Source organism: Myotis lucifugus, unplaced genomic scaffold, assembly GCF_000147115.1.
Source record: "Myotis lucifugus unplaced genomic scaffold, Myoluc2.0 scaffold_84, whole genome shotgun sequence".
Taxonomy (NCBI): Eukaryota; Metazoa; Chordata; class Mammalia; order Chiroptera; family Vespertilionidae; genus Myotis; species Myotis lucifugus.
The window spans coordinates 2350035-2374862 of NW_005871132.1; the positions used below are offsets into that span (position 1 = coordinate 2350035).

A 24828-nucleotide genomic window follows, 5' to 3' on the forward strand; every position below is an offset into this window, starting at 1 on the left:
TTCTAACCTGGAAACGCCTGTTCTTTTTGTGAATATTGTCTTAATCTTTTGTCCTGCATTCTGAAATCCAATTTACTCTTTTTAAAAAATATATACTTTAATGATTTCAGAGAGGAAGGGAGAGGGAGGAGATAGAAACATCAATGATGAGAGAGAATCGTTGATCAGCTACCCCTGCACGCCCCCATTGGGGATCGAGCCCACAACCCGGGCATGTGCCCTGACCGGGAATCAAACCATGACCCCCTGCGCCATAGGTTGGTGCTCATCCACCGAGCCACACCAGCCGGGTCCAATTTACTCTTGACTCTTTAACTCTTGATTGCCTTCAATACTTATTATTCAATGAATTTAATTTAAATGTTTTTATGATGACTGTGCATTGAGTTTGGTAAGGTAACATACTAATGTTTACGTAAAATGGAGTAAGTCGTATCCTCTGGAATTTTAGATTTGGAAATAGGGTTCTATTTCAAACTGGGAAGATTATAGAAGTCATAGAATCCAGTACCTTTAATTGATAAATGAGAGCAGTGAGGCCAGAAGGATTGTGCTATATCCAAGATGCATTAAAACATGAGTATGTATCAGGCACCTCTAGATGCTGAGGACAGTGTCATTACACAAACAGCAAAGTCTCTGCCCTGCACAGAGCGAAGGTCTGGTTAGGGAGACGGGTAATAAATAAGTTTACAAATAAATACATTGTCACTTCAAAGACCATAAATACCATGAAGATCAGACAGCAGGGTGATGGAGTGGTCAGTGACTCGGGGATGCTATTTGGGTACAGCATGGTCATGGCCTCTAACGAAATGATCTTCGAACTGAAACCTGAATGACTAAAGGAAGCAGTCATGTGAGGATCTGGGGACACATGTTCCAAACACAGAGTACGGGGAGGGTAAAAGCTCCGAGGTGGAAATGGGCTCATTGTGTTGCAGAACGCCGGCCAGTGCGGCTAGAGCCAATGTGGTCTCCAAAGTGGAGTGCTCCACCCTATGGGATGCCAGAGCCCAAAGTATGGGTGTTAGAAGAAACTGTTGCAGTTTCTTTCTTTCACCTATTTTTATTGTATACTTTGTAATTTCTATGATTTTATATGCTTTCTATTACATATAATACTAATACAGTGGTAAATACGTATAATTTACAAATACATGCATTATATATAATGGGAGTATACATTCAAAAAATGTACTGTGTATCTGTGTCGACCACTGGGTTGGTGGGCAAGGAGAAGAGGGGAACAGATGGAGGTCCTTGTAGGTCATGCTAAGAGTTTGGTTTGTTCTCAGTGCCATGGGAAGGCCTGGAGGGTTTTGAGCAGGGAGTGCAGGATCTGAGCGTTCTAGCTGCTGTGTGAAGGAGGGACGGAAAGGCAACAAGGCTGGAAGCAGGGAGCCAGTTAAGGAGCTATGGCAGAAATCGGGTGGGAGAACATGGTGAGCGGGACAAGCATGTTAGTGGGAATGGAGGAAAGTGGCTGGATTCAGGATATGTTTCAGAGGGTGAGTTATAGGACTTGATTATAGGCTGGAGGTGGGAGAAGGGGTTGCATCAAAGAAAGGAATGAATGAAAAAATAACTACTACAGGTTTTGGTTTATGCAACTGGGAGATCCACAGTGCCATTTACCAATTTGAAGAAGATGGGAGGGGGTACTGGTCTAGAGGTGAAGAGCCGAGAGCACAAGCTCTGTTCTGAAATGTAGAGTTGGAGATGCCTGTTAAGCCTCCAGGCAGCGCTGATGAGTTGACCTGAGGATACTGGAGCCTAGATGTGGGGGGAGAGGTAGGTACTGAACCCAGGTCTCCTGGCCCTGCTCTGTATGTTCTTCCACGGTTCCAGTTGCTCCCAGAGTGATTCAATCTTTTAAGTAAATAAATAAATAATTAAGTAACAAACTAATCATCTAGAATCTACAAACAAATATTGTGAGTAAATTAAATGTGAATAGTTTAACCTGCTTTGGATTAAGTAGGAAAACTAAGTTAAATTCAAAACCGTTAATGACAACTCTTGCGGATCACAGACTTACTTAATTGACTGAATGATGGCCATGCTCCCCTTCCCAGAACCTCCCACAGTCACATTGTCTCCGTTTTCTACAGGCCCCTTTTTCAGTGGTTTTATTTCCCTTCACTCAGAGAGGGTCATACTCTACAAAGAGAGAGAGTACTAAAGAGAGTCCTATACAAAAAAAAAAAAAGATTTCTTAGTCTTGATTTGTCCAAGTTATCTTTCTTTTTTTTTGTAATCCTCACCTGAAAATATGTTAGAGAGAGAGAGAAAGAGAGAGAGAGAGAGAGAGAGAGAGAGAGAGAGAGAGAGAGAAGAGAAGAGAAGAGAAGAGAAGAGAGAAACATTGATATGGGAGAAAAACATGGATCAGTTACCTCCCATACACACCCTGGCCAGGAATCAGACCCTCAACCTTTTGGTATACAGGACGACGCTTCAACCACCTGAGCCACTAGGCCAGGGTGGCCAAGTTATCTTTGAATCTCTTCACACCTTCCAAGGTTACAGAAAACTTTGGTTGCCAAAAGAGTAAATAGAGGCAAACTTGGATGTCTTCTTTTTCACTCAGATCAGGGTTTCTCAGCCTCGGCACTATTGACACTTAGTGCTGGTTGGTTCTTGTTATGGGACACGGTCCTGTGCATCGTAGGGTGTTTAGCAGCACCTCGGTCTCCACCCACTAGTGCCAGTAACAATCCCACACGTGCTTGTGACAACCCAAAATATCTCCAGACGTTGCCAAATATCCCTGGCTGGAGGGAGGGCTGCAAAATTGCCCCAAGTTGAGAACAACTGACTGGGAGAAAAGAGATAACCCTGATCTGTCATCACTTCTATTTCTAAAAATAAAAACTACAGAAGGAAGGGATTAGCTTGCAAATACTAGATGACTGGGTAGTGAGTAAACAGCCTCTTATCTTTTAGAGAACAGTATAGGCTATTAAATGTCTTTTCACTGCAGAGATATAAGCCTAGGTGATCTAGGGAAAACGTAGGCTCCAACCTTAAATTGCCTTGGAGCGCCTGTTTTCCAGCTGTGGAGAGAAGGGCCAATCTCCTGCCTTCCCTTAGCTGAGTGAGCTACCTCCCACCTGGCCAGAGTACTGGGCGGTTTCCAGGGTTAAAGACTCACTGCTATACTCTGGTCCACAGTAAGTGCTCAGTACATGTTTGTCATATGAATGAATGAATGAATGAATGAATGAATGAATCCTCTTTGAAGAATACAGTTAGTGCAGTTCACCTCCTGAAGGCCCTGTGTGCCCTCTGGCTAGTCTGGCCAGGTGGTCTGTGTGCTTCTGTATGCAGACTCTGCCCCAGACCCTACCAGGCCCAAAAGGAGTCACCTGCCGGGAGGTCAGGAAGGGAGGAGCTGTGGGTGGAACCTGGGTGGGCCGGTGCACAGGCCTCCTCCCAGGAGTCTATGCGCTCTTCTCTTCTCTGTACAGAAAACTGGCCCATCGTGAAGAGCCTGACCTTGCCAGCCCTCTCCCTGCCCATGAAGCTGGTGAGCCTGGAGGAAGCTCAGGCCCGGAGCCTGGCTACTAACCATCCTGCCCGGAAGGAAAGGAGGGAGAATAGCCTGCCTGAGATCGTGCCTCCCATGGGCACCCTCTTCCACACTGTCCTGGAGTTACCAGACAACAAGTAAGTGGCATTCTTTGCAATTCTGGGAGATGGTTGGGAGGAGGGTTTCAGAGGAGGAAGGAACATGGTCTTGGGGCCATGATGGCTGCATGGGCTGGGGATGCAGTCTGGGTTGGGGTGTAAGGAAACGTTCCAGAAGAGAAAGGAGCTGTCTCCACAACACTCTCTGTGGTCACTGCCCCAGAGTCATCATGACCCTGCTCTCCCACCAGAGGTTCTCAGCACCAGGATGGAGGTGGGGCTCAGAGGCATCAAGAGTCATGGATAAATCCCTCACTCCTTAGTTTAGACAAAGCAGGCTTGACACTTTCAAAAGGAACTTTACTAACTAACAAACAAACTTGACTCCCTGCCCCCACCCTTCACCTCCACAGAACATTGCAGAAGGCATAGAGATGAGTGGAGGACAGTTGACAAATAGTACCACTCTAGACTGGGAGGTCTGGGCACGCGGCACTGGGAGATGCCATCTCTGGCTTCCACTCCTCCTCTCATACTTTCCAGAGTCCTTCCTCTCCTCCAAACATCATTTAAAATCATAGGATATTTTCTTTCCTTGTTTCTCCCTCTCACTTCCTCTGTTGCAACCCTGGTCTGCACTATCAAGTGCATGTTCTCTGTGCACTTCAACCACACCTGGGGGGCACCATACCCCAGTTTAACCCACCCTGTCAAATCCACCCCAAGGCCAAGTGCTTGAAAAAAACCCGACCAGATCCAAAGAAACCACCAGCACTGCAGGTCTCTCTGTGATTGATGGTAAAACATGCTGGGCTGGAGATCCGGGTGCTCAGTGAGAACCCTGTGGAGAAAAGGTTCCTTGTGGAGCCGAGAGTTGCAGGGTTTCATCCCGGAACTTGATAAAGTCTGAGTGCTGGGCTGAGTCAGAGCTGGGCAAGGTGTCTGTGGTGACCCCTGGTGGTGACCCCTGGTGGCACCAGGCTCCTGGGATGGAGTCCAGCACTGTCATTTCCCCGCCTCCTACTGAAGCGGCCTGGTGCCAGGCATCAGGGAAATGAGAGACACACTGACTGCCCTGGGCATTGCTCTGCAGTGACCACTGACCACACCCAGCAGCCGGCCACTCTCCCAGGCCAGACTCTTTTGCACATTGCTTTCTCATACACCCCCTCTGTGGTCCATGAAAGTCTTCACGAGCTCTTTTCTCACCCGTGGAGGTGACAGCGGTGTGGTCCACAGTGCAGGGAGCATACCAGGCCTGAGCTCCATGGTCTTTAGTGTTTACTCCTGTAAAACATAGGGACCTCTGAAAACCCATGACTAAAGTGCTTACCAGAATTCCTCCCAGAATTCCCAGAACTGTGTGGTTGCTTGTGACCTCTGGGTCTCCCGTCAATCCTTGCCTCTGGGTGCCCCACCACGGCCTTTAATGGCATGCCTCTGCCCATTTCTCTGGGGAATGTGGTCCTTTGTGCTGACTCATCAAAGCCTCACTTGGTCATCTAGGGCATCCCCGGACAGGATGAGAGTCAGGCTCAACTTGGGTTTTAGAAGGGAATTTCCTGAAATGTCTAGGCCATTCATAACTAGAATGTGTTTGGGTTATTTCTTCTCAAGTTAAAAGCTGCCTTGAAATGACTAGTTACGAAACTAACCCCATATGGCTTGGCTCTTGTAGAAGAAAGCTCTCCAGTAAATCAAAGAAGTGGAAATCGATATTTAATCTGGGACGTTCTGGATCAGACTCCAAGTCCAAGCTGAGCAGAAATGGGAGCGTGTTTGTGAGAGGACAGAGGCTCTCAGGTAAGAACCAGCGGCAGTTGTGCTGATGAGATATTTCCCCCCTAATTCTGCTCTGTAAGTCTTTGGTTTGATCACATTAAACTTACTAGCCCTGAAAGAGAAACTTACACATTAACTGGAGAGTCTTTCTGGGTTTTTTTTTTCTAGATAATTTTAGATTTACAAAAAATAGTTGCAAAAGTAGTACTCAGAGGACCCATATGCTCGTCACGCAGCTTTCTCAAATTTTAAAAAATATGTATTTTTATTGAGTTTAGAGAGGAAGGGAAAGGGAGAGAGAAATAGAAACATCAATGATGAGAGAGAAACATTGACCAGCTGCCTCCTGCATGGCCCAGTGGATCAAGGCCACAACCTGGGCATGTGCCCTGACCAGGAACTGAACTGTGACCTCCTGGTTCATAGGTCGGACGCTCAACCACTGAGCCACACCAGCCAGGCAGCTTTTCCAAATTTTAACATGCTACATCACCACAATATAATTATCAAAGTCAGATAATTAATATCTATATGACACTGTGAAGTAACTTACAAACTTTATTCATATTTGGCCAGTTGTTCCACTCATGTCCTTTTCTAGCCCAGGACCCCGTCCAGGAACCCACATTGCATTGAGCTGTCCTGCTCCTTAATCTCCTCCAATCCAGAGCAGTTTGTCAGTCTTTCTGACCTTGACTGGCCCTGTATTTTGTAGAATAGACCTAAGTTCGGGTTTGCCTTATATTTTCTCCTGGATAGAGGTTATGAAGGTTGTGCATATCTGTGTGTCAGATCAGGAGGCAGACAATGTCAATAATTATGGCTGGTGATGTTAACTTGATTAAGTGCTGTCTACTAGATTTTGTCCCTATCAAGTTACGGTTTTATTCCTTTGCGATTAAGAAGTATCTTGTGGGAGATATTTTGAGATTTTGCAAATATCCTGTTTCTTATCATACTTCCATCCATGAATTTTAGCATCCATCAATGGATCTTGCCTACAACTGCGATGTCTGCGAAATGGTCATTTTCTATTTTCATTATTCCTCCTACATGTATTAGTGAACTCTAACATAAAGAAGATCTGTCCCTTCTCCCCCAGAGTTGAGGTCATGATTTTTAAATAGAGATGGAAATTATATCTGAGTAGTGAATAGGAATTGATACAGGAATGAATCGAGGGACCCACTATGCAAAGGGGGATATACCCAATCCAGGTAAATATCATGTCAAAAAGGGAAGACCAAAGAAACTTACCATAATGATGTTATAGATTAAAAGTATGGTTTTTAAAAATGGGGCCAATAGTTATAAAAAAAACAAGTTGTAAAAGGTAAATGTACAAATGCAGTGAGCAAACCTTAATTGGATCCTAATTTTGAAAAAAAAAAGACTACAAAAGATCATTTGGGGGATGAATACACTGAATATTAGAATTGTAAATTTTCATAGTATGCTAATGGTTCTTAGAAGACATGTGCTGAAGTTAAAGTTTATAAGGATGAAGTGTCACAATATTGAAATTCACTTTTGAATGATTCAGTAAAATATAGGTATGTAGGTAGATATAGATGTAGAAATCAATAAAGCAAATGCATGATAAAATGTCAGCCATTGGTATCAACCAAGTGGTAGATTTAGAGCTCAACTTTTGTGAATGTTTGAAGTTTTTAATAGTAAAGATTTTGGGGAAAATTAATGCCTCTGGGGAAAATCAGAGAGAATGTTTTTAAGGACTTTCTTTGATCCCAGTGATAACCGAATGCCAAGGATGATAAAGCACAGGTGTTTGAAATCTTCTCTTTTGTCTATTGGAGTAATAAGGATGTCACAGCGTATAGCAGCTACAGTGGTTAAGGTTGTAAAATAATAGTAGGTCCAACTCAATTGGTTTATGCAATGAAGGAATCTATAGGGACACCCAGATGCAAGGAAGGTTTCAGGGACAGCTCTGTCTCCATCTCCATGTTTTCCTCATCTGTACCCTCTGTGTCAGCTTCATTCCCAAACTGGCTTCCTTTGCTGCAAATAAGTAGTTGTAGTTGTTCTGGGCTTTATCTGTGACTATCACTGTCTAGAACAGCCGTGGGCAAACTACGGCCCGAGGGCCGGATCCGGCCCGTTTGAAATGAATAAAACTAAAAAATAAAAAGACCGTACCCTTTTATGTAATGATGTTTACATTGAATTTATATTAGTTCACACAAACACTCCATCCATGCTTTTGTTCCGGCCCTCCGGTCCAGTTTAAGAACCCATTGTGGCCCTCGAGTCAAAAAGTTTGCCCACCCCTGGTCTAGAAGGAGAAAGAACATCATTTATTCTAAACAGGGACCCTGTTTTTCCAGGAACCTCCATCGTGCTCTCCCTATCTCAGTAACAGTCACTGAGTCACATGGATCGATCCCTATGGCCAAGGGAGTGCTCTGTACCGATTGGCTTGGGCCTGGGTTCCTGCACCAATGACTGGCATGAGGAATGGGCTTACATTCAGATGCACCTAAGAAGGACAGGGCTCTTTGAGAAGGGGGAAGGGAAATGGAAATGGATTCTGGGTAGGCATCTAAAATATGCAGGATGTGGGGAAACGTGTCTTTCATAAACTACCCTGGAAAGATAGTCCAGGTAAAAAGGGCAGGTTGCCACAGGTATGGTAGATCAGATACAAAGCAAAAATTAGGATTCTCAAAGAATTTAAGGGGAAGAGTATCTGGCAAGAAATTCCTTATCTATTATAAGAGATTTGCTTACGCACATCAAAGAGAGAATTTCAGTTACAGAATCGGTGATACAATAAAAGAGGTTCACCAAATAATGAAAAGTTAAAGACAACAGAACAAAACAACAAGCAAAAAAATAAGTGCTTTGCCTTGATGTGGACTTAGAAAGATGTCCACCCCCATGTGGTTTCCAAAAGGAAGAAGTCCAAGCGGGGGTCAATGGTGGTAAACTCACAGACGCACAGCATGTCCCTGGCCAGGGCTTCTCAGCATGGCTGCCCCTCCGAATCGCCCACGGGGTGGTTCTCGCCCACAGCAGCTTTGCCTCAGGAGGTCTGTGGTGACATCAGAGCACTGGTCATGTCTAACAAGCTCCCAGGTGATATGCAGCCAGGGCTGAAAACTGCTGGATTAATATCTCATAAACAAACTAATCAGAGATAGATCATCAAACTGGCTGCATTTTGATAGGATGCAGGGATGAAATGAAAGAACCATCAGTGTTAACATAAGTGGCTCTCTGTTACCTTAACTGTTGCCTATGTAGCCACTTTTCATCAGAGAAATGTTGCTGGAACCCTAAACACTGAAGACTGGGGTGGGAGTGGGGGAGTTGATCATAATCCATCAGTGTGGTCTCCATAAGTGGCATGTGGACATGCTATTTGTTGAAATATGAACATGAAAAAAGTGAATCAATGGAGTAATATATTTAAATATGTTTTTAGTCTTTTCTATAACTAAAGAAAATTTAAAAATTGATTCATCATGAATAGCATTGGAAATTTTTTTTGATGGGGGGACAGCAGGTAAAGGGGTGTTTACCCATATTTAGAGAATGGAAATAAAATAAGAATAAGATAAATTGGGGTATTGACAGAATGAAGATGCATAGAGGGGTATACTGGGATTTGTATATCATCACACAGAAGGACTCCAGGGAGCCCTCCAAAATGAACTCCTTTGAGTGGGGAAAATCCCAAAGTCCTGAGGATAATCTAAGAGGGAACTCAAGGACCTAAAGACTGCCAGGTGCCTGACAGAAAAACATAATATAAATATAGTCATGAGCCCTAGCCGGTTTGGCTCAGTGGATAGAGCTTCGGCCTACGGACTGAAAGATCCCAGGTTTGATTTCTGTCAGGGGCACATGCCTGGGTTTCGGGCTTGATCCTCAGTGTGGGGCATGCAGGAGGCAGACGATCAATGATTCTCTCTCATCATTGATGTTTCTATCTCTCTCTCCCTCTCCCTTCCTCTATGAAATCAATAAAAATATATAGAAATATAGCCATGGGCCAAGGAGCCCTGAGTGCTTAGTTTCCATCCAGAAAAGGGGCCAGGGAATCCTTGGTGACTGTTCCCCAAAGCAGCTGCTGTGGCCACCAAGCCCCAAGGAGCTGCACCATCAGAAAGAGGGTCCAGAGGGAAAGGTGGACACCGATGGCCCTGCGACAGCAGTGTTCTCAGCCTCCAGGACACTCGGGGTCATGAGGTCACTGCCCCTCAGGCTGACCTGGGAAACAGCGGAAGTCCAGAAGTGCAGCTCCCGAAACAAAGGGAAAAGGTTGTTTCAGGATACACCAGCAAGGCTCACTGGCCAGGCAGCGTGAGGACAATCATCAGTTTGTAACTTGTGAAAATAACAGGTCTTCGAAGGATAAGAATTCTGGCTTAGTGTGAGATGTGAGGAGGCTGAAGGCCATCTTGCCATCACCAAGGGTTTGAGTGAGGATGGCTGTGTTCCCCCAGCACATGGGCCTCAGGCAGAGAGAGGCCACAAGCCTGGGAGGCCAGGGGCCAATGCGGAACCTCCAGAAGGAGCTGGCTTTGGAGCAAGGAGGAAAAGGGGGAATCTTTAAAAGAGGGGCAAAGTCCAATTTGGGTTAAGGCCAACTCTGAGTGCTTCTGGAACCATCCCCCAGTTTGCCTTTTATTGCTGAACCCTGGTCTATTCTGAATAACAACAACAACAACAGTAGCTACTTTGTATTGAGCATCTACCCTATTCTAGGTTAGTACAACCTACTTATTTCATATGCATGACTCATTTACTCCTCTCAGCAGCTCTATTTTTCCTCATTTTACATGTGAGAAAACTGAAGGTTAGGAAAGGTAAGCTGCTTATCTGAAGTCACAAGGCCCAAAGTGGCAGAGTTGGGATTCAAAGCCAGATCTGTCTGAATTCAAGTTTCTTTACACGAGTTCTGGGACTCCCATTCAGCTTCCAAACCGCCCTCTTTCCCCTAGAGCAAACTTGACCTACTAGAAGGAACGACCTTCCAGATAATTCACCTCCCTGAAAAGAGATGGTGTCTGTGAAAGTGCCTAATCCTGAGCCTGGAATACGTTTTTACTTATTTAAGCCACACTCTTCCAAAAACCTGCTTAGGTGGCTTACAACGATGCACAGAGTCCACCAGGCACATAGTAGGTGCTCATATTAAATGTTTGGTTGGGTGTCATCTGCTCCAGCGTGAGGTTGGTGGGTGACATCTCAAAGAGCAAAGCTGCACCTGGGAGGAAGGTGACCGACCAGGTCCCCGGGGCCCTCTCACCTGTTGTACCAAATTCTTCATCGGTGCTGAGAGATGAGGCTTTGGCCAAGACTCCTGCTCCCTGGCCTGCCACATAGGAGGGGCTGCCTGGAGCCTCGTGGATTCTACCCCATAACTGAATCTTTGAATCCTTGATGTACAGCAACATTGGGCTTAGGACTCCTCATTTGCTGATAGCTAGTGTTGGGCAAAGTTATAATTTACCTTTATCTGTATAATGTTAATAAAACTTTGATCTACAGATGCCTTGTCTTTATAAGGTCCATTCCAATCAGAAAGTAGGAACATCTAGGTGGAGTGGGGGATGTTTTCCAAAGGGGAATATTATAAATACTTGGGAAACTTTGCTAAAGAAACTTTTCTTGTGTGCTGACAGTGCGACCTTTGTTCTGAGCACTTCCTCTTACTATGCCTTCAACAAGGATATTTTTTTTCTTTTGTCTCTAGTGGAAAAAGCTACTATCCGGCCAGCCAAAAGCATGGACTCGCTGTGCTCAGTGCCCGTGGAAGGTGAGCTTTTACAGTGGTGTTTGGAACTGGCGATTACAGCTGGGAGACTGGAGTTGCCACACCAGACTTGCCTTCATAAGCTGCTGGGCCTGCTCTCTCCAGTCACGCGGTCATGCACAATCCCCCAGTCCCATCCCTCGCTGGCTTTTTCTGAACTCAACGCCCCCTAAAGGGCCATCCTCTTTCTCCAGCCTTCCTCTAACCACAGATGGAGACGACAGCTATTTTACATTCACACCTGAACCGGGTTAAAGGTCAACATCTGAAATCCAAGGCTTCTCCCTCGGGCATAGAAAAGAGCCAGGCACTGGTTTCTACCTCAGGATTTTGTGCCTCGGTACTTACGTAGTATGTGTCTTGAATTTGTGTGTTTCCACAGACATTAGCTTTCTCATTGTCAAGTCATGATTTTGTGTCGGTGGTTTCATTCATTCGTCAATAAACATTGATAGGCACCAGCCTGGCATGGCGCTGGTCATCCCTTTTTGGAGTAGATGAGTACACAGTTGCATGCAAGGTGACACCGACTATCAAAGCGACACCTCGCCTCCTTGGTTCTTACAGCTGTAGCCGTCAGGGCTGACTTGCCTGTACCTCTCTCTCTGCTAAGCAGCCCACAGCACTGCCACAAGGGCTTCCCTGGCAGAGGCGAAACTCCCCACATTTACCCCATGACTTTCCAACCCCTTTAATAGAAAACGTTTTGCTCTTTGATAAATGAAGCAATCTGAAATAATATAGAAAACCTTTAGAACAACTTTTAAAAATAATTCTCAACTTGTAAAATACTCAACGAACTCTTTTTAAACTGACTCAATACTTTCATCATTTCTCGCCTATATAGTCATCCATTTGCTTTGGTTTTTGAAACCTCTTGAGGCAATTCATGCCCAGTTTTACAGAATTTAACATTTCAAAATCCAGGTCAGCACTTTCATGGGTGTTCGGCAGGTTACCGAACCCCTGGAGTCTCCATTTCCTCGGGTGTGAGAGAGAATCACACTCTCCCACGGAGTGGTCCTGAGAATTTTAAACCTAAGGTTACACATCCAGCAGAGCGCTCGGGGCCTGGCTGGGAATCACTCGCCAGATCCCAGGCAACTCACGTGTCATCTCCCAGCTTCTTTACTTCCCGTACAGGTTCTTTCTTTCTTTGTCTTCCTTCCTCAGCCCGTCAGGAACTCACTCCTCAGGACTGGGCTCGGTAAGGTTGAGTGCATTTGCATTCCTAGTGTCTCATCCTCCCAATCAGCAGGAGGAAGCCCGGGAAAGGCAGAGAGGTCTAGCTGAGAACCGCATTTGTTTCCTTGCCTGGGAATGAAACCCCTGTCTGGGTCCACCTGCCAGAGGAGGCGTAAAATGATAAGTTTCAAAGCAAAATAAGATTCTGTTATTTTGCCCTCTTAGTCTCCTTCCTTTTGAGCAAATATCATTCTGTCCGCTCCCACCCGTCTTTTTATTCTCATGATCTACATGCGATGCTTGGAGGGTGACTGCTCTGTTTAGCAATCTTGGCAGTGGCCTTCTTTTGGAAACGGCTCTCCCTGCGAAGTTGAAAGCAGACACATGTAACACAGCTAGTGGCCCTGTCAGGGCCTCCTAACAGAGCAGGCGCATGAGAAGATGCTTCCTATCTCGTCAGCCGGAGGTTCTGAGCCTGTCCTCCTCATCAGGATGCTGTGCCCTCATTAGGATGCTCTGCCTTTCCCATAGGCAGTGCCTTCTCTTACCAGCTGCTGACCGTGTGTTTGCCTGCTTTTTCACTAGGGAAAGAGACCAAAGGCAATTTCAATCGATCAGTCGCCACCGGTGGATTTTTTATTCCAGCCGCGAAAATGCACGCGACCAGCATTGGCAGCTCCTGTGACCTCACCAAGCAGGAGGGTGACTGGGGCCAGGAGGGGATGCCGGCGGGGGCCGAGGGGGGCTTTGACATGAGCAGTGACCGAAGCCAACTCCAGGGCGCTCAGGCCCGGCCCCCACCGGAGCAGCTGAAGGTGTTCCGGCCCATCGAGGATCCCGAGAGCGAGCAGGCAGCCCCGAAGATGCTGGGCATGTTCTACACCTCGAACGACAGCCCCAGCAAGTCCGTCTTCACCAGCAGCCTCTTCCAGATGGAGCCTTCACCCCGACACCAGCGCAAGGCGCTGAACATCTCCGAGCCCTTTGCCGTGTCTGTGCCGCTCCACGTGTCGGCTGTCATCAGCACCAACAGCACCCCATGCCGGACACCCCCAAAGGAGCTGCAGTCTCTCTCCAGCCTGGAGGAGTTTTCTTTCCAGGGGTCAGAGAGTGGAGGCTGTCCTGAAGAGAAGCCGCCAGGAGCCGAGACTTCTGCAGGTAACGCGGGGCAGGGGAGGGCTCTCTTTCCACTGCAGGAGATTGAAAACAAGCCTCACATTTGCTTACACAGAGTTTGCAAGAAAGTGCAGGAAAGTGGCTCAGACTGTGGGCTCCGAGCCAGACCATCTGTCAGGAAGCTGTCAATCACAATCACAAACCATCTTTGTAGATAACAGATTTCTGTGACCTTAGGCTACAGACTTGACGTCTCAGGGTCTGAATTGACTTGTGTGTGAAGTGAAAGGTGGGGTTACCCAGGGCTTCTTTGGGCCTGGGTAATTCTTTTCTTGTGGGGGACTGTTCACTACTTTGCAGGATTACTTAGCAGCATCCATGACTTCTACCCACTAGATGCCATTAACCACTCCCACCACCCAGTTATGGCAACCAAGAATGTCTCCAGACATTGCCAAATGTCCCCTGGGAAGGGGAGAGGCACAGTGGTCTCCAGTTGAGAACCACTGGACAGAGGACCTCCCATCTCTGACGGTCTGCAACTCTGGGATCTGAACACAGGACACGGCTAGGAGGGAAGGGTGGAGAGTGTGAGAGAGCAGTGAGCTGGGAGGATGCCCTCCACCCTTGGGAAGCAGGATTCGTCCAGGTCAGTGATTGTGCTGGGAACAGCCTCTCTTAAAATGAGCTGTCAGTCTCTTTCAACCCATAACTCGCATCCTCATTGCAGCTTCGGTACCTAAGAAGGTGGCTCTGGAGGATGCCAAGCCAGGGCCAGGAGCAGCGAGGACAATGGAATGCAGCAAAGGCCTTTCTCTGGAGCCAGGAGCCCAATTGGAGGAAAAGAAAACCTCAGAAATCCCCCCGAGCTGTCAACATTCCAGTGACTTGGAGAAGAGGCTGGATCCAGAGAAGGTGGTGGACGAGGCGCCAGAGGCTGGCCAGGTGGAGCCCAGTGCTCCGCAGGAGGGCCCCATGGCCAGAGCAGAAGTAGTGTTTCTCCATGAGATGGTAAGGTGGAACCTCTGTCAGTCCAAACAATAGTTCTCTTTTTCCCAAGGGCTCTTAGAAAAGTTTAGTTTGTTTGTTTGTTTGTTTGTTTGTTTGTTTGTTTTGAAGAACCAGTGTGGGCCAAAGGGATTTTAGGAGACAACCTTTTAATCAGATCTTGGGATTTATTTTCGCAGGGATCCTATAATAATGGGAATAACCATCTAGCTCAGGTTCCCTAGGAAAGACTCAGTGCTAAATATTTCTGACCTGAAGTCACCATAAACCAGTAATATGCCCTGAGATTGTAATGACATTCAATCCCAGAAGCAGCACAAAATCTGCTTGTCGTATCCTGGTCCCAAAGATGATGACCATTCATGGAGCCAGCTCTCTCCTTCCCGACATCCTGGGTAGATAGTGTCTATGTTTATAAAATCTCCTCTAATATTTCCAGAATCCATTCCTTCCTCCTGTTGCTTCTAGAGAGGTTAATGCATGATGCCAGTGCTTACTAAACCTCTTCCACTTTTTAAAAAATATATTTTATTGATTTTTTACAGAGAGGAAGGGAGAGTGAAAGAGAGTTAGAAACATTGATGAGAGAGAAACATCGATCAGCTGCCTCCTGCACAGCCCCTATTGGGGATGTGCCCGAAACCAAGGTACATGCCCTTGGCTGGAATCGAACCTGGGACCCTTCAGTCCGCAGGCCGACACTCTATCCACTGAGCCAAACCGGTCAGGGCATCTTCCACTTTTTAGAGGTGTAATTTTCCAAGGTTTCTTGAGTTGTCCTTGCATAAGATGAAGGTATGAGGAGGTTTTCCATGGAGCAGTCCTGCATTTGGGAGGCTCTGTGACCTGGAGGAGTGCATCAAAGGGGATAGGCAGCCCTGGCCGGTGTGTCTAAGTGGATAGAGCGCCAGCCTGCACACCGAAGGGTTGAGGGCTCAATTCCCAGCCAAGAGCACATACCTGGGTTGCAAGTTTGTTCCCCAGCTCAGGGTCCATGTGGGAAGCAACCAATCAATGTGTCGCTCTCACATGAGTGTTTCTCTCTGTCTCTCCCTCTCCTTTCCACTCTCTCTAAAAACCAATGGGAAAAAAATATCCTTGGGTGAGATATACTAATATACATATAAATATATATATACTAGAGGCCCGATGCACGAAAATTCCTGCAAGAGTAGGCCTTCCTTCCCCCAGCTGCTGGCACCGGCTTCCCTCTGGCACCTGGGACCTGAACTTCCCTTCTCCGGCCGCCAGCAGGCACCCGGGACCCAGGTTGGCTTCCCCCCGGCCCTGGCTTTGTCAGGAAGGATGTCTGGAATGATGTCTGGAAGACATCTGGTCTAATTAGCATATTACCCTTTTATTATTATAGGTAGATATATATATGTGTGTATATCTATCTATCTATATATCTAGATATATATCTAGATATATAGATAGATAGATATCTAGATATCTAGATATATAGACAGATATATATATATATATATATATATATATAGAGAGAGAGAGAGAGAGAGAGAGAGAGAGAGAGAGTTCCGATCTGAGGTTGGTTGAACCCGTAGATGCATGGTGCAGAACCCTAGATATGGAGGGCCAACTGTATGCTATGGCACATGGTAAGCACTGAACAAACATCCAGTGATTATTAGTGCTGTGTCCTTTATTCGCTGAGGTGCCCAGCCTGGCACTGGTCCAGTCCCTGGCAGACAGTGAGGATGACAGCCCTGAGAGTCCTTGGTTCTAAATAAGCAGTTTCTTGATGTTTTTCAGGATGAAGATGATCTGACCAGCACCCTGATCTGGCCTGAGATTCAACAGGAGCTAAAAATCATTGAATCTGAGGAGGAGCTGCCCTCGTTGCCACCACCTGCTCTGAAGGTCAGCCCAACTCAGCCCATCCCTGAGTCAAATCCAAGGCCTTTTGCTCCCCCAGAGCCTCCTGGGAGCTTGCCTTGTGCCTCTACCCCAGCTCCAGTCTCTGCCCCTCCGGAGGAGTGGGCTAGGGATCCAGCCAAACAGAGCACAGAGGAGGCTCCCACAGCAGCCAATAGAGAGAAGCCAGAGGCAATCAGCAGCCTCCCCAGATCTGAGACTGAGAAGGCTCCGCGCCCAGACCCCACCAGCCTGGCTCCTCTGGAAATCATTCCATTGGAGACGGCTTCTCCACAAGCAAGCGTGGAGGTGGGAGGCCCGGGGAACCTGTCTCCTCTGATCCCACCTACTCCACCCCCTCCAACGCCTCTGGAGGAGGCACCTCGAGTCCAGCTACAGAAGGACGGCCCTGAGAGGGAAGACTCACCAAAGAATTCGAGGACAAGTCCACACATAGACCAGCCGAAGTCCGAAGGCAGCCCTGCGATCCCCAGTCTTTGTCAGGGAGACAAGGCCTCTCCCGGACAAAGTGAGAAGCTGAAGTCAAAGAATGCTGCTCCCGATGGAAAAGGCGCTGGGTTTCCAAGCCCAACAAGGGAGGCTGAGCTCTCCCCACCCGGAGAGGGGGATGCACCCCATTCAACACAGGAGCCCTCGGACGGCGATGACGATGACACCGGGACAGACGTGGCCCAGCACGGCCTAGAGATGGTGGAGCCCTGGGAGGAGCCCCAGTGGGTGACGAGTCCCCTTCACTCCCCCACCCTGAAAAATGGGCAAGAGGCCCAGGGGCAGGGCCTTCAGTGCCACCGGCTGGAGAAGAGGCTTTCCCACAGACCTAGCCTTCGCCAGAGCCATTCCCTAGACAGCAAGCCCACGGCTGAGAGCCAGTGGACTCTCAAGGGCCCCTCCTCCATCAGCTGTGCTAATCTTGAAGCCGAGAGGAGCCCCGACCCGCTGCAGCCCCCAGCACCCAGGAGAGAGGTTACTGGATGGGATGAGAAAGCCCTGAGGTCCTTCAGAGAGTTCTCTGGCCTGAAAGGGATAGAGGCTCTTCCCAGTCAGAAGAGACCAGGTGGTTTGCAGCCCAAACCAGCAGAAACCAGCCCTGTCAGCCTAGCAGAGGGAAAGGAACAGGGGACCCACCTGGGTCACAGCAGCCCTCAGACTGAGCAAGGTAGTGTGCCCAGACCAGAGAGCAGCAAGGAGAGCTCACCTCGTGTGCAGGACAGCACCCCACACGAAGAGCATCCCCCAAAGTTACAGCTGAAGAGCACCGAGTGTGGGCCCCCAAAAGGGAAAAATAGGCCTTCTTCCCTGAACTTGGACTCTGCCATTCCCATCACTGACCTCTTCCGGTTTGAAAATGTGGCCTCATTTGGTTCACCTGGAATGCAGCTCTCTGAGCCAGAAGACCCAAAGGTCACATGGATGAGCTCATCTCACTGTAAAGCAGACCTCTGGAGGGTTGACTCCCAGGACTCTCAGGACCTGGACATGGTTGCTCATGCCCTGACAGGCCGCCGTAACTCGGCTCCCGTCAGTGTGTCGGCTGTGAGAACCTCCTTCATGGTCAAAATGTGCCAGGCCAGGGCGGTCCCCGTCATCCCTCCCAAGCTTCAGTACACAGAGATCCCACAGCCCCTGCCCTCTCAGAGCCCAGCGGAAGGTGGGGCTCAGCCTCCGGAGAAGAGCCCAGAAGAACCTAGATCCACTGATGTGACCTCCGGGAAACCTGCCAAAGGTGATTCTCCCTCCTCCTCGGAAAGCCCCAAGGAAGAGAAACCAAAGCAAGACACAGGAGCCAAGGGGCCCTTGCCCATGGATGCCACTGCATCCCGCACATGTGAAGGCCCCAGCCTTTCTCCAGAACCAGGTTTGGCTAACCTGCTGTCCACCCAGGATGCAGTAGTGCAATGCAGGAAGCGCACATCAGAGACAGAGCCATCTGGGGACAACCTTCTTTCTTCAAAAATAGAGCGACCATCAGGGGGTTCTAAGCCTTTCCACAGGTCAAGGCCAGGAAGACCCCAGAGCCTAATCTTATTCAGCCCTCCTTTCCCCATCATGGACCATCCTCCTTCTTCCACAGTGACAGATTCCAAGGTCCTGCTGTCCCCTATCCGGAGTCCCACCCAGACAGTTTCCCCCGGCCTTCTTTGTGGGGAATTGGCAGAAAACACATGGGTCACACCAGAAGGGGTCACGCTTAGGAATAAAATGACTATTCCTAAGAATGGCCAGAGACTAGAGACCTCAACCAGCTGTTTCTACCAGCCCCAGCGGAGATCTGTGATTCTGGATGGAAGAAGTGGGAGGCAGATAGAATGACTTCGCTTCATCTGCTGGTGTCTGAAAAAAACGCATGATTCATTGGGAACTTATTACAGGCCAACTTATCTTTGGTCCAGACACAGGTTACCCAAGGCTAGGCTTGTTTGGGCCTCTTCTTCTCTTCCTTCAGCCTTTTGGCCATTTATTAATTAGTCCATTTGTCAAAGGAAAGGTCAAGGGAAGGACCAAGAGATGAAAGTTAGATAAGTCTGTGTGAGAAGGTGGGAAAGGTCAGATAAGGGAGAGGATGCAATGCTTGCGCCCAGTGAGATCCGGGGCTGGTCTGTGCGTTGCGTTACTCCCCCATTGCCACTATCTATTCCTGTGGCGAACTGGCTGTGACAATGACTTGTGAAAGAAAGAGAGATCCTTTGTGTTGAAAAATGTTGCTACTGAGGTTTGAAGGCCTCCTCTTTACTTTGTGCTTTTTAATGCAGTGTGAAAGTGTTCTCTCCAGAATAGAGCAGATTTGGAAAAAGCAAACTAACATACACTTAGATCTCCCAGTGGGTGAATTTGCTCATGCTCTTTCCCCGGAATTCCTGCTGCCCTGCCCAAGATGGCTCCATGTGCCAGCATAGAAAATCAGCACCCATACTCAAGAGCCACCTCTGAGACAGACACAATCTAAGAAGACTTTCAGGCCATGGCTTTTTATCAATTTGGGACTCCAACTGCCACTACCCTGACCTCTGATTTATAAACCCAATAGCTGGGCAGGATTGCTTCCATTCCAATACCACAGTCTAAAAACAGGATGTCACCTTGGAGAAAAGCCTCCCAACATAGACAGAACTACATTCCAAACAGTATGTGTTTAACTGGTGGGGCATTCACAGAAAACACCCCTAGCTCAGCTACCTCTCCTTCCACACTAGGCTGGGACAGGAGTGCAGGACAAGCTAAGGAGGAGTCCTAGCAGGGTAGCCCTACCCCTCGATGGCAACTGCCCTTCTGAAATGTATTTCATTTTAGCCAGTGGGTGCCTTCCTTCCTCCCTCTCCCTTCATTGCTCAAGAGCAGATTTGAGGCGCCCTCCCACAATCCCCCTCATCCACCACCCACCCTAGACACGCAAACTTGCCCTTCTCCTGTCTATATAAAAGCAGAAGCAATAAACTAACCTGATTTTGTCAGTTATTTAGAACTTCAAATAGTTCTTTCCTTCTCAGCTGGAGAGAGGAAGAACCAATATAACCGGCTGGCAGATTTTTGGTGCTCCCCCGAAAAGGGCTTCATAGGAGCCCTTCTCAAGGCAAAACCCATCAGGGTATCAACACTTTCAAACCTAAGACAACTATCTTGTTTGAGAAACAGGAAAAATAGACCTATTTTTAGCCCTATGTACCTCCTCTCAGGTTCACGTCTGGCTGAGCTCTGTCCAGAAGCACAGTCATTGCAGAAATTTCTCTAAGGGCCAGCAATACCTCTGGGCAGACCTCACAACCAAGGCTGGTGCTGGGCTGGGTAGGAGATGAACTCAAGTTACCTCCTCCAGTGAGGAATTGGAAGCTGGTGCCCGACAACAGATACATAGTCCTCTCTCCTTTCTTCCCTGGTAAGCCTTACAGTTTGGAAACCTTGTCCTATCCCTTCTAAGCCGGTGTCTATAGCAGGGGCAGGCCAGCTGATGGCTTCTGCTTTCCGAGGCACTGAGATGAGTGAGCAGGGGGAGCAGTCAATAGGTCTTTGGTCAGTGTCTTTGCATTTTCACTAGATGAGAAAGACGTTGGACCAACAGGCAATGAGATGTCAACCCCTGAGAGAAGTCCTAGGGTACAGCATTTTGCTCCCTAGGGAAGAAAGGTGAAGAAATATAGTGGTGACAGATGAGAAAGGCCATGTTCAGGAGATTTGAGAAGTACATTCCTGCCTTATCAGAAAATGTGGGTGGGTAGGCTTCATAGCGATCTCAGTGCACCGTGGTTTCCACGCCTCGATAAAGACAGAATTCCAGTTAGAATTCGAGAGAGGGAAGGAACTGCACTTTGCTTCTCCAGCAGAACTCTGAGCCGAGTGATGAAATATTGAAACTATTTTGTGATTATTTTAATTTGTGTTTGTAACATGTAGGAGCTCTGTTTTTACTTGGACACAGGCTGAGAAGCCACTATTTACATATTAGCAAGTGAGTTCAATTTGCGGCACCCACGTTGCTTTATTGAACGGCTGCCGTGTTCCCGAGACTGACATCTTTCGTTGGTAGCATCATCTTCAGGAGCCGTGGTGGGCATCTGGATGTCATCCTGAGACAGTGACAACTGTCTGGAGATATTTCCTACTATGGGCTTCCCTCCCCAGTCACTCCAGAAGGCCTCAGGAGCCGACTCACTTCTCAGGGTCCCGCCGCTGCAGTGTGGGCTTCTCTTTTGACTAACACCCAGCCTGTCAACTGTCATAATCTTCCTGTGGCCTGGGCGAGCCTGGCGCTGAGGAAATGCCATTCCAATGCAACGAAAACATATTTTACTCCTGGAATTGTTCCTCAAAATGCCCTGAATTACCTATCTGGTCACCCACTCGGGACTGAAAGCTAAACCCCCTGGGAATGGCTGGCTGGGAATCAGATCCCATCCAGGGGAGGGGCAGGAGAGGGGCTGCTGTGCTTAAGGGGACCTACAGAGTGCGCCAGAAAGGGCTGCAGAACCAGTTCTCAAAGGGCTATTTCAATGATCAGTCCCCTAAATGGGTGTGGCTGATTTTAAATGTCAAATTTGAAGTGTTTTCTTTCAGTGTTAATGGTTGCTTTAAGAAGGTAATAGCCTATATTTATTTGCAAAATGGCCTTCCCAGGCCAACTTTTTTTTTTTTTCCAAAAGGGAATTGGTTTTTATGCTCTACTTCACATGGAATATGAAGAGACCTGACCAAGAACCCCATTAAGATACTGTTAGCCTAAAATTCAAGATATTGATTATGTAAAAATTCTGGATTCTGAGGAAATAAAAAAAAATGTAAACATCATTCCCAACATTTATCAAGAGCTTTAGAACTCTTAAATCCTTGAAGAGCCTAATGAAAAAGAGGAGAGGGATGGTAGCAAATGAAACAGCCTATAAACAACCAAGAGCAAAATTTAAAGCCATTAAGTTACCAAATGAAAGAGTAAGGGGGGAAATGTAGCAACTAGCATCTTTTAATAGGATTGTTAATAGTGTTCAAGTCACCTACTGACTGTCATCAAATTAAACGCAATTGCAAACCCAATTGAAAGCACTAGGGAAGACACTTAGGCACTGAGATTTTTGCTTTGATCGTTTAAGAAAAATAGAGAGTAGTAACTATGAATAAATACTTCTGAGATTTTGCGTGGTCTTAGCTGGTTGGGTTGTGAAGTCCTGTTGGTGCAAGGTAATACCAGTGTTCCATTCTCCTTGAGAGGGGTTTAGGAACTTCCATCGTCACAGAATGGGTTAACTCCTGTCGATGATGAAGTGAGAGGTCCAAGATAAACTGTTCCTTTCGTGTCTAATGTTTAGCACATGATGATCACATTTGACTAAAATTGGGTGGGACAGTCTTTTGTCTATACAGGCTGTGGGTTCCTGCCTGAAGAGGTACTGGGGAACATGATTCATTTATCTGGGATTGGAATAGGAGAGGTTCAGGGTCGGTCCAATTCCCACCAGGATTGATTAGAGCTAGATTCTGCCTGTCCTATCTGATGACAGTATGAATCTTGGGGTTAAGTGTTGCCAAGAGTATGATTTTAGGTACTTCCAGCAGGAAGATCAGCTCAAAATGTGGAATAACAAAGAACATGTACTTTTTCAACACCTTTTCTAGCGAAGTCAGGCCAGAAGAGGGAGCTAGCACGAGGAAGGGAGCTTGTAGAAGGGTAATTGCCTGGGATCAGTGTCAGTCCAGAAAGGATAAAATTGGGGAACAACCAAAGATTGATGGGCACACAGTAGATCATTCAGTAGCCTGGAGGTTCATGAGCAAATAAATGCAGGGATCACTTCTCTATGAGGCTGAAGGAGGATGTAACTAAATAAAAGAAATTCATGACATAAATAGCCATGCATTTTACTGGATGAATCACAATGCTTTGCAATAACTTAATGCCATAGTACTTCCTGGCGTCTAATTCTGCAAGGTAAAGCACTTTTTCAAAGAAGTTTATTAGAAAGCAACATGATTTCAGCCTGTTTGTTGAGCTTGACGAATATGATTCCAAAGACATAATCAAAATGTTTTTCTATTAAAAAATATATTAAACCTATCCATAGAGACATTTATGTGTAATTAAAACAGATTGTTATGCTTTACAAATGTACTCTAATAAATGATATAAAATGCAATACCTATGATGGCACTATGAACTGGAGGAGGACACGGGGTCATCAAAATCGATGCTAGGAAAGGGGCATTATGTGCATCAGGCTCATTGTTCTAGTTTGATGTCATTTTTTATTACTTCAGAGTATGGTTTCACAGGAAAGTCCTGATGATTTCATATATATATATATATATATATATATATACACACACACACACACACACACACACACACATATTTATATATATGTGTGTATATATATCTGTATATATATATTTTATTTCAAAGAGGATGAGAGAGAGATAGAAACATCAGTGATGAGAATCATTGATTGGCTGCCTCCTGCACACCCCACACTGGGGCTCAAGCCCACAACCCGGGCATGTGCCCTGACCGGGAAGCGAACCATGACCTCCTGGTCGACGCTCAACCACTGAGCCACGCCGGGTAAGCCTGATGACTTTCTTTAGTAAATTTTCTTGTTTTACCTCTTAATAATTGTCAACATTTGCAACTTCACTCTCTTATAGTTGCAATCACACATGTCACCCAAGATACCCAGTATAAGTCAATGGCTATTGTAATTGAAAAGTGAGAAGAAAAGAAAAGCTATTGCTTCTCAAAACTCCACAGCTTAAGAAGTTTGGATTCACCTACACCAAAGTGAACTCAATTTTTCTTTCACCTGAGTCAGTCAAGGGGGACTAGTCTTTCATTTGAATGATTATTTTAATGATGCTCTAGGGGTTAAAAAAGCAAAAGTTTGTTATCTTGGCATAGATTATCACAAAAAAAGGGGAGGGGGGTACTCAATATGTCAAAATGAAACTTTTAGGAAAACAGTTATGCAACCCAGGCTCACAAGCCGGTGATATTTGCAGTGAAAGATGTCACAGTCAAGGGGATAAAAATAATAGCGTCTTGGTAACAATATTCCATTTAGATCATCACACTTCCTAGGCCTGCTCCTGTCAGCCCTCGCTACTGCCCTAAATGCCTTTTTCTTCTAGACACTCCCTGGTCCCCCTCCTGCTTCCCTCTCCTGCATGCCCTCCCTCCCACCCCAACTGGCCTCACAGTTGCCCTCACTCCTCATCTTCCCCAGTTGTTCTGGAGCCCTTCTCTCCTTACAGCCTCTTCTCTGAAGGTTGCCTCCACTTCCTGGACTTCAGTAAAACTTGACACTCCCCTGAGGACCCTTTTTTTTTTTAAGTGAACATATCAAGACTTTATTGTCATATAATAAAACAAAATATGAAGCTTAGAACTGGATCACTTGACCTTTTCTCTTCTTCTCCCAGTTCAAAATGCTTGCATCTCTTCATAGCCAGCGTTCTCTTAGATCTGCAGTTAGGCTCAACGCATTCAAGCCTCAGCACAATCTTCTTTGTAGTTTTAGCCTTTTTTCGGAAAATCGGCTTAGTCTGCCCACCATAGCCACTCTGCCTCCTGTCATAACGCCACTTCCCCTGCGCATACAGAGAAGCCTTGCCCTTCCTGTACTGTGTTATTTGTGGGGTTGGTGCTTGCCACACTCCTTACAGAAAGTTCGGCGGGTTTTAGGAACATTCACCATGTTTGCGAGCGTTACCGGCAGGGAAAAGTGGAGGACCCTTCTTTACCTGAAGAAAAAGGTTGCACATTTTTCCCAGGTTACACAGACTACAAAGAGCTGAGATGTTCTCATTTCCCACTTCTGTACCATTGCGTCTTTCCATCTCATACAAAAATCTGTCCACCAAAATGTATGGCCTCCAGCTATTGTAACGTTTACCATTCTTTGTGGCCATGGTGTAGTCAATGTCCCAGATTTCCAAGGGTTAGGCACCAG

At 46.8% G+C, this 24828-nt stretch overlaps 1 protein-coding gene across 1 annotated transcript in view; it reads left to right on the top strand.

Moving 5' to 3' along the window:
- ARHGAP31 (Rho GTPase activating protein 31) overlaps positions 1-23019 on the top strand; it is a gene marked incomplete at its 5' end in the record, with an annotated part of 95778 nt that extends 72759 nt beyond the window's left edge. Inside the window, 6 exons of the mRNA XM_006090959.2 lie at positions 3474-3672; positions 5312-5436; positions 11141-11203; positions 12971-13543; positions 14232-14512; positions 16280-23019. Of these exons, the coding sequence (XP_006091021.1) occupies positions 3474-3672; positions 5312-5436; positions 11141-11203; positions 12971-13543; positions 14232-14512; positions 16280-18712 (3674 nt within the window). The remainder of the gene's footprint in view (positions 1-3473; positions 3673-5311; positions 5437-11140; positions 11204-12970; positions 13544-14231; positions 14513-16279) is intronic.
- Positions 23020-24828: the final 1809 nt, after the last annotated feature.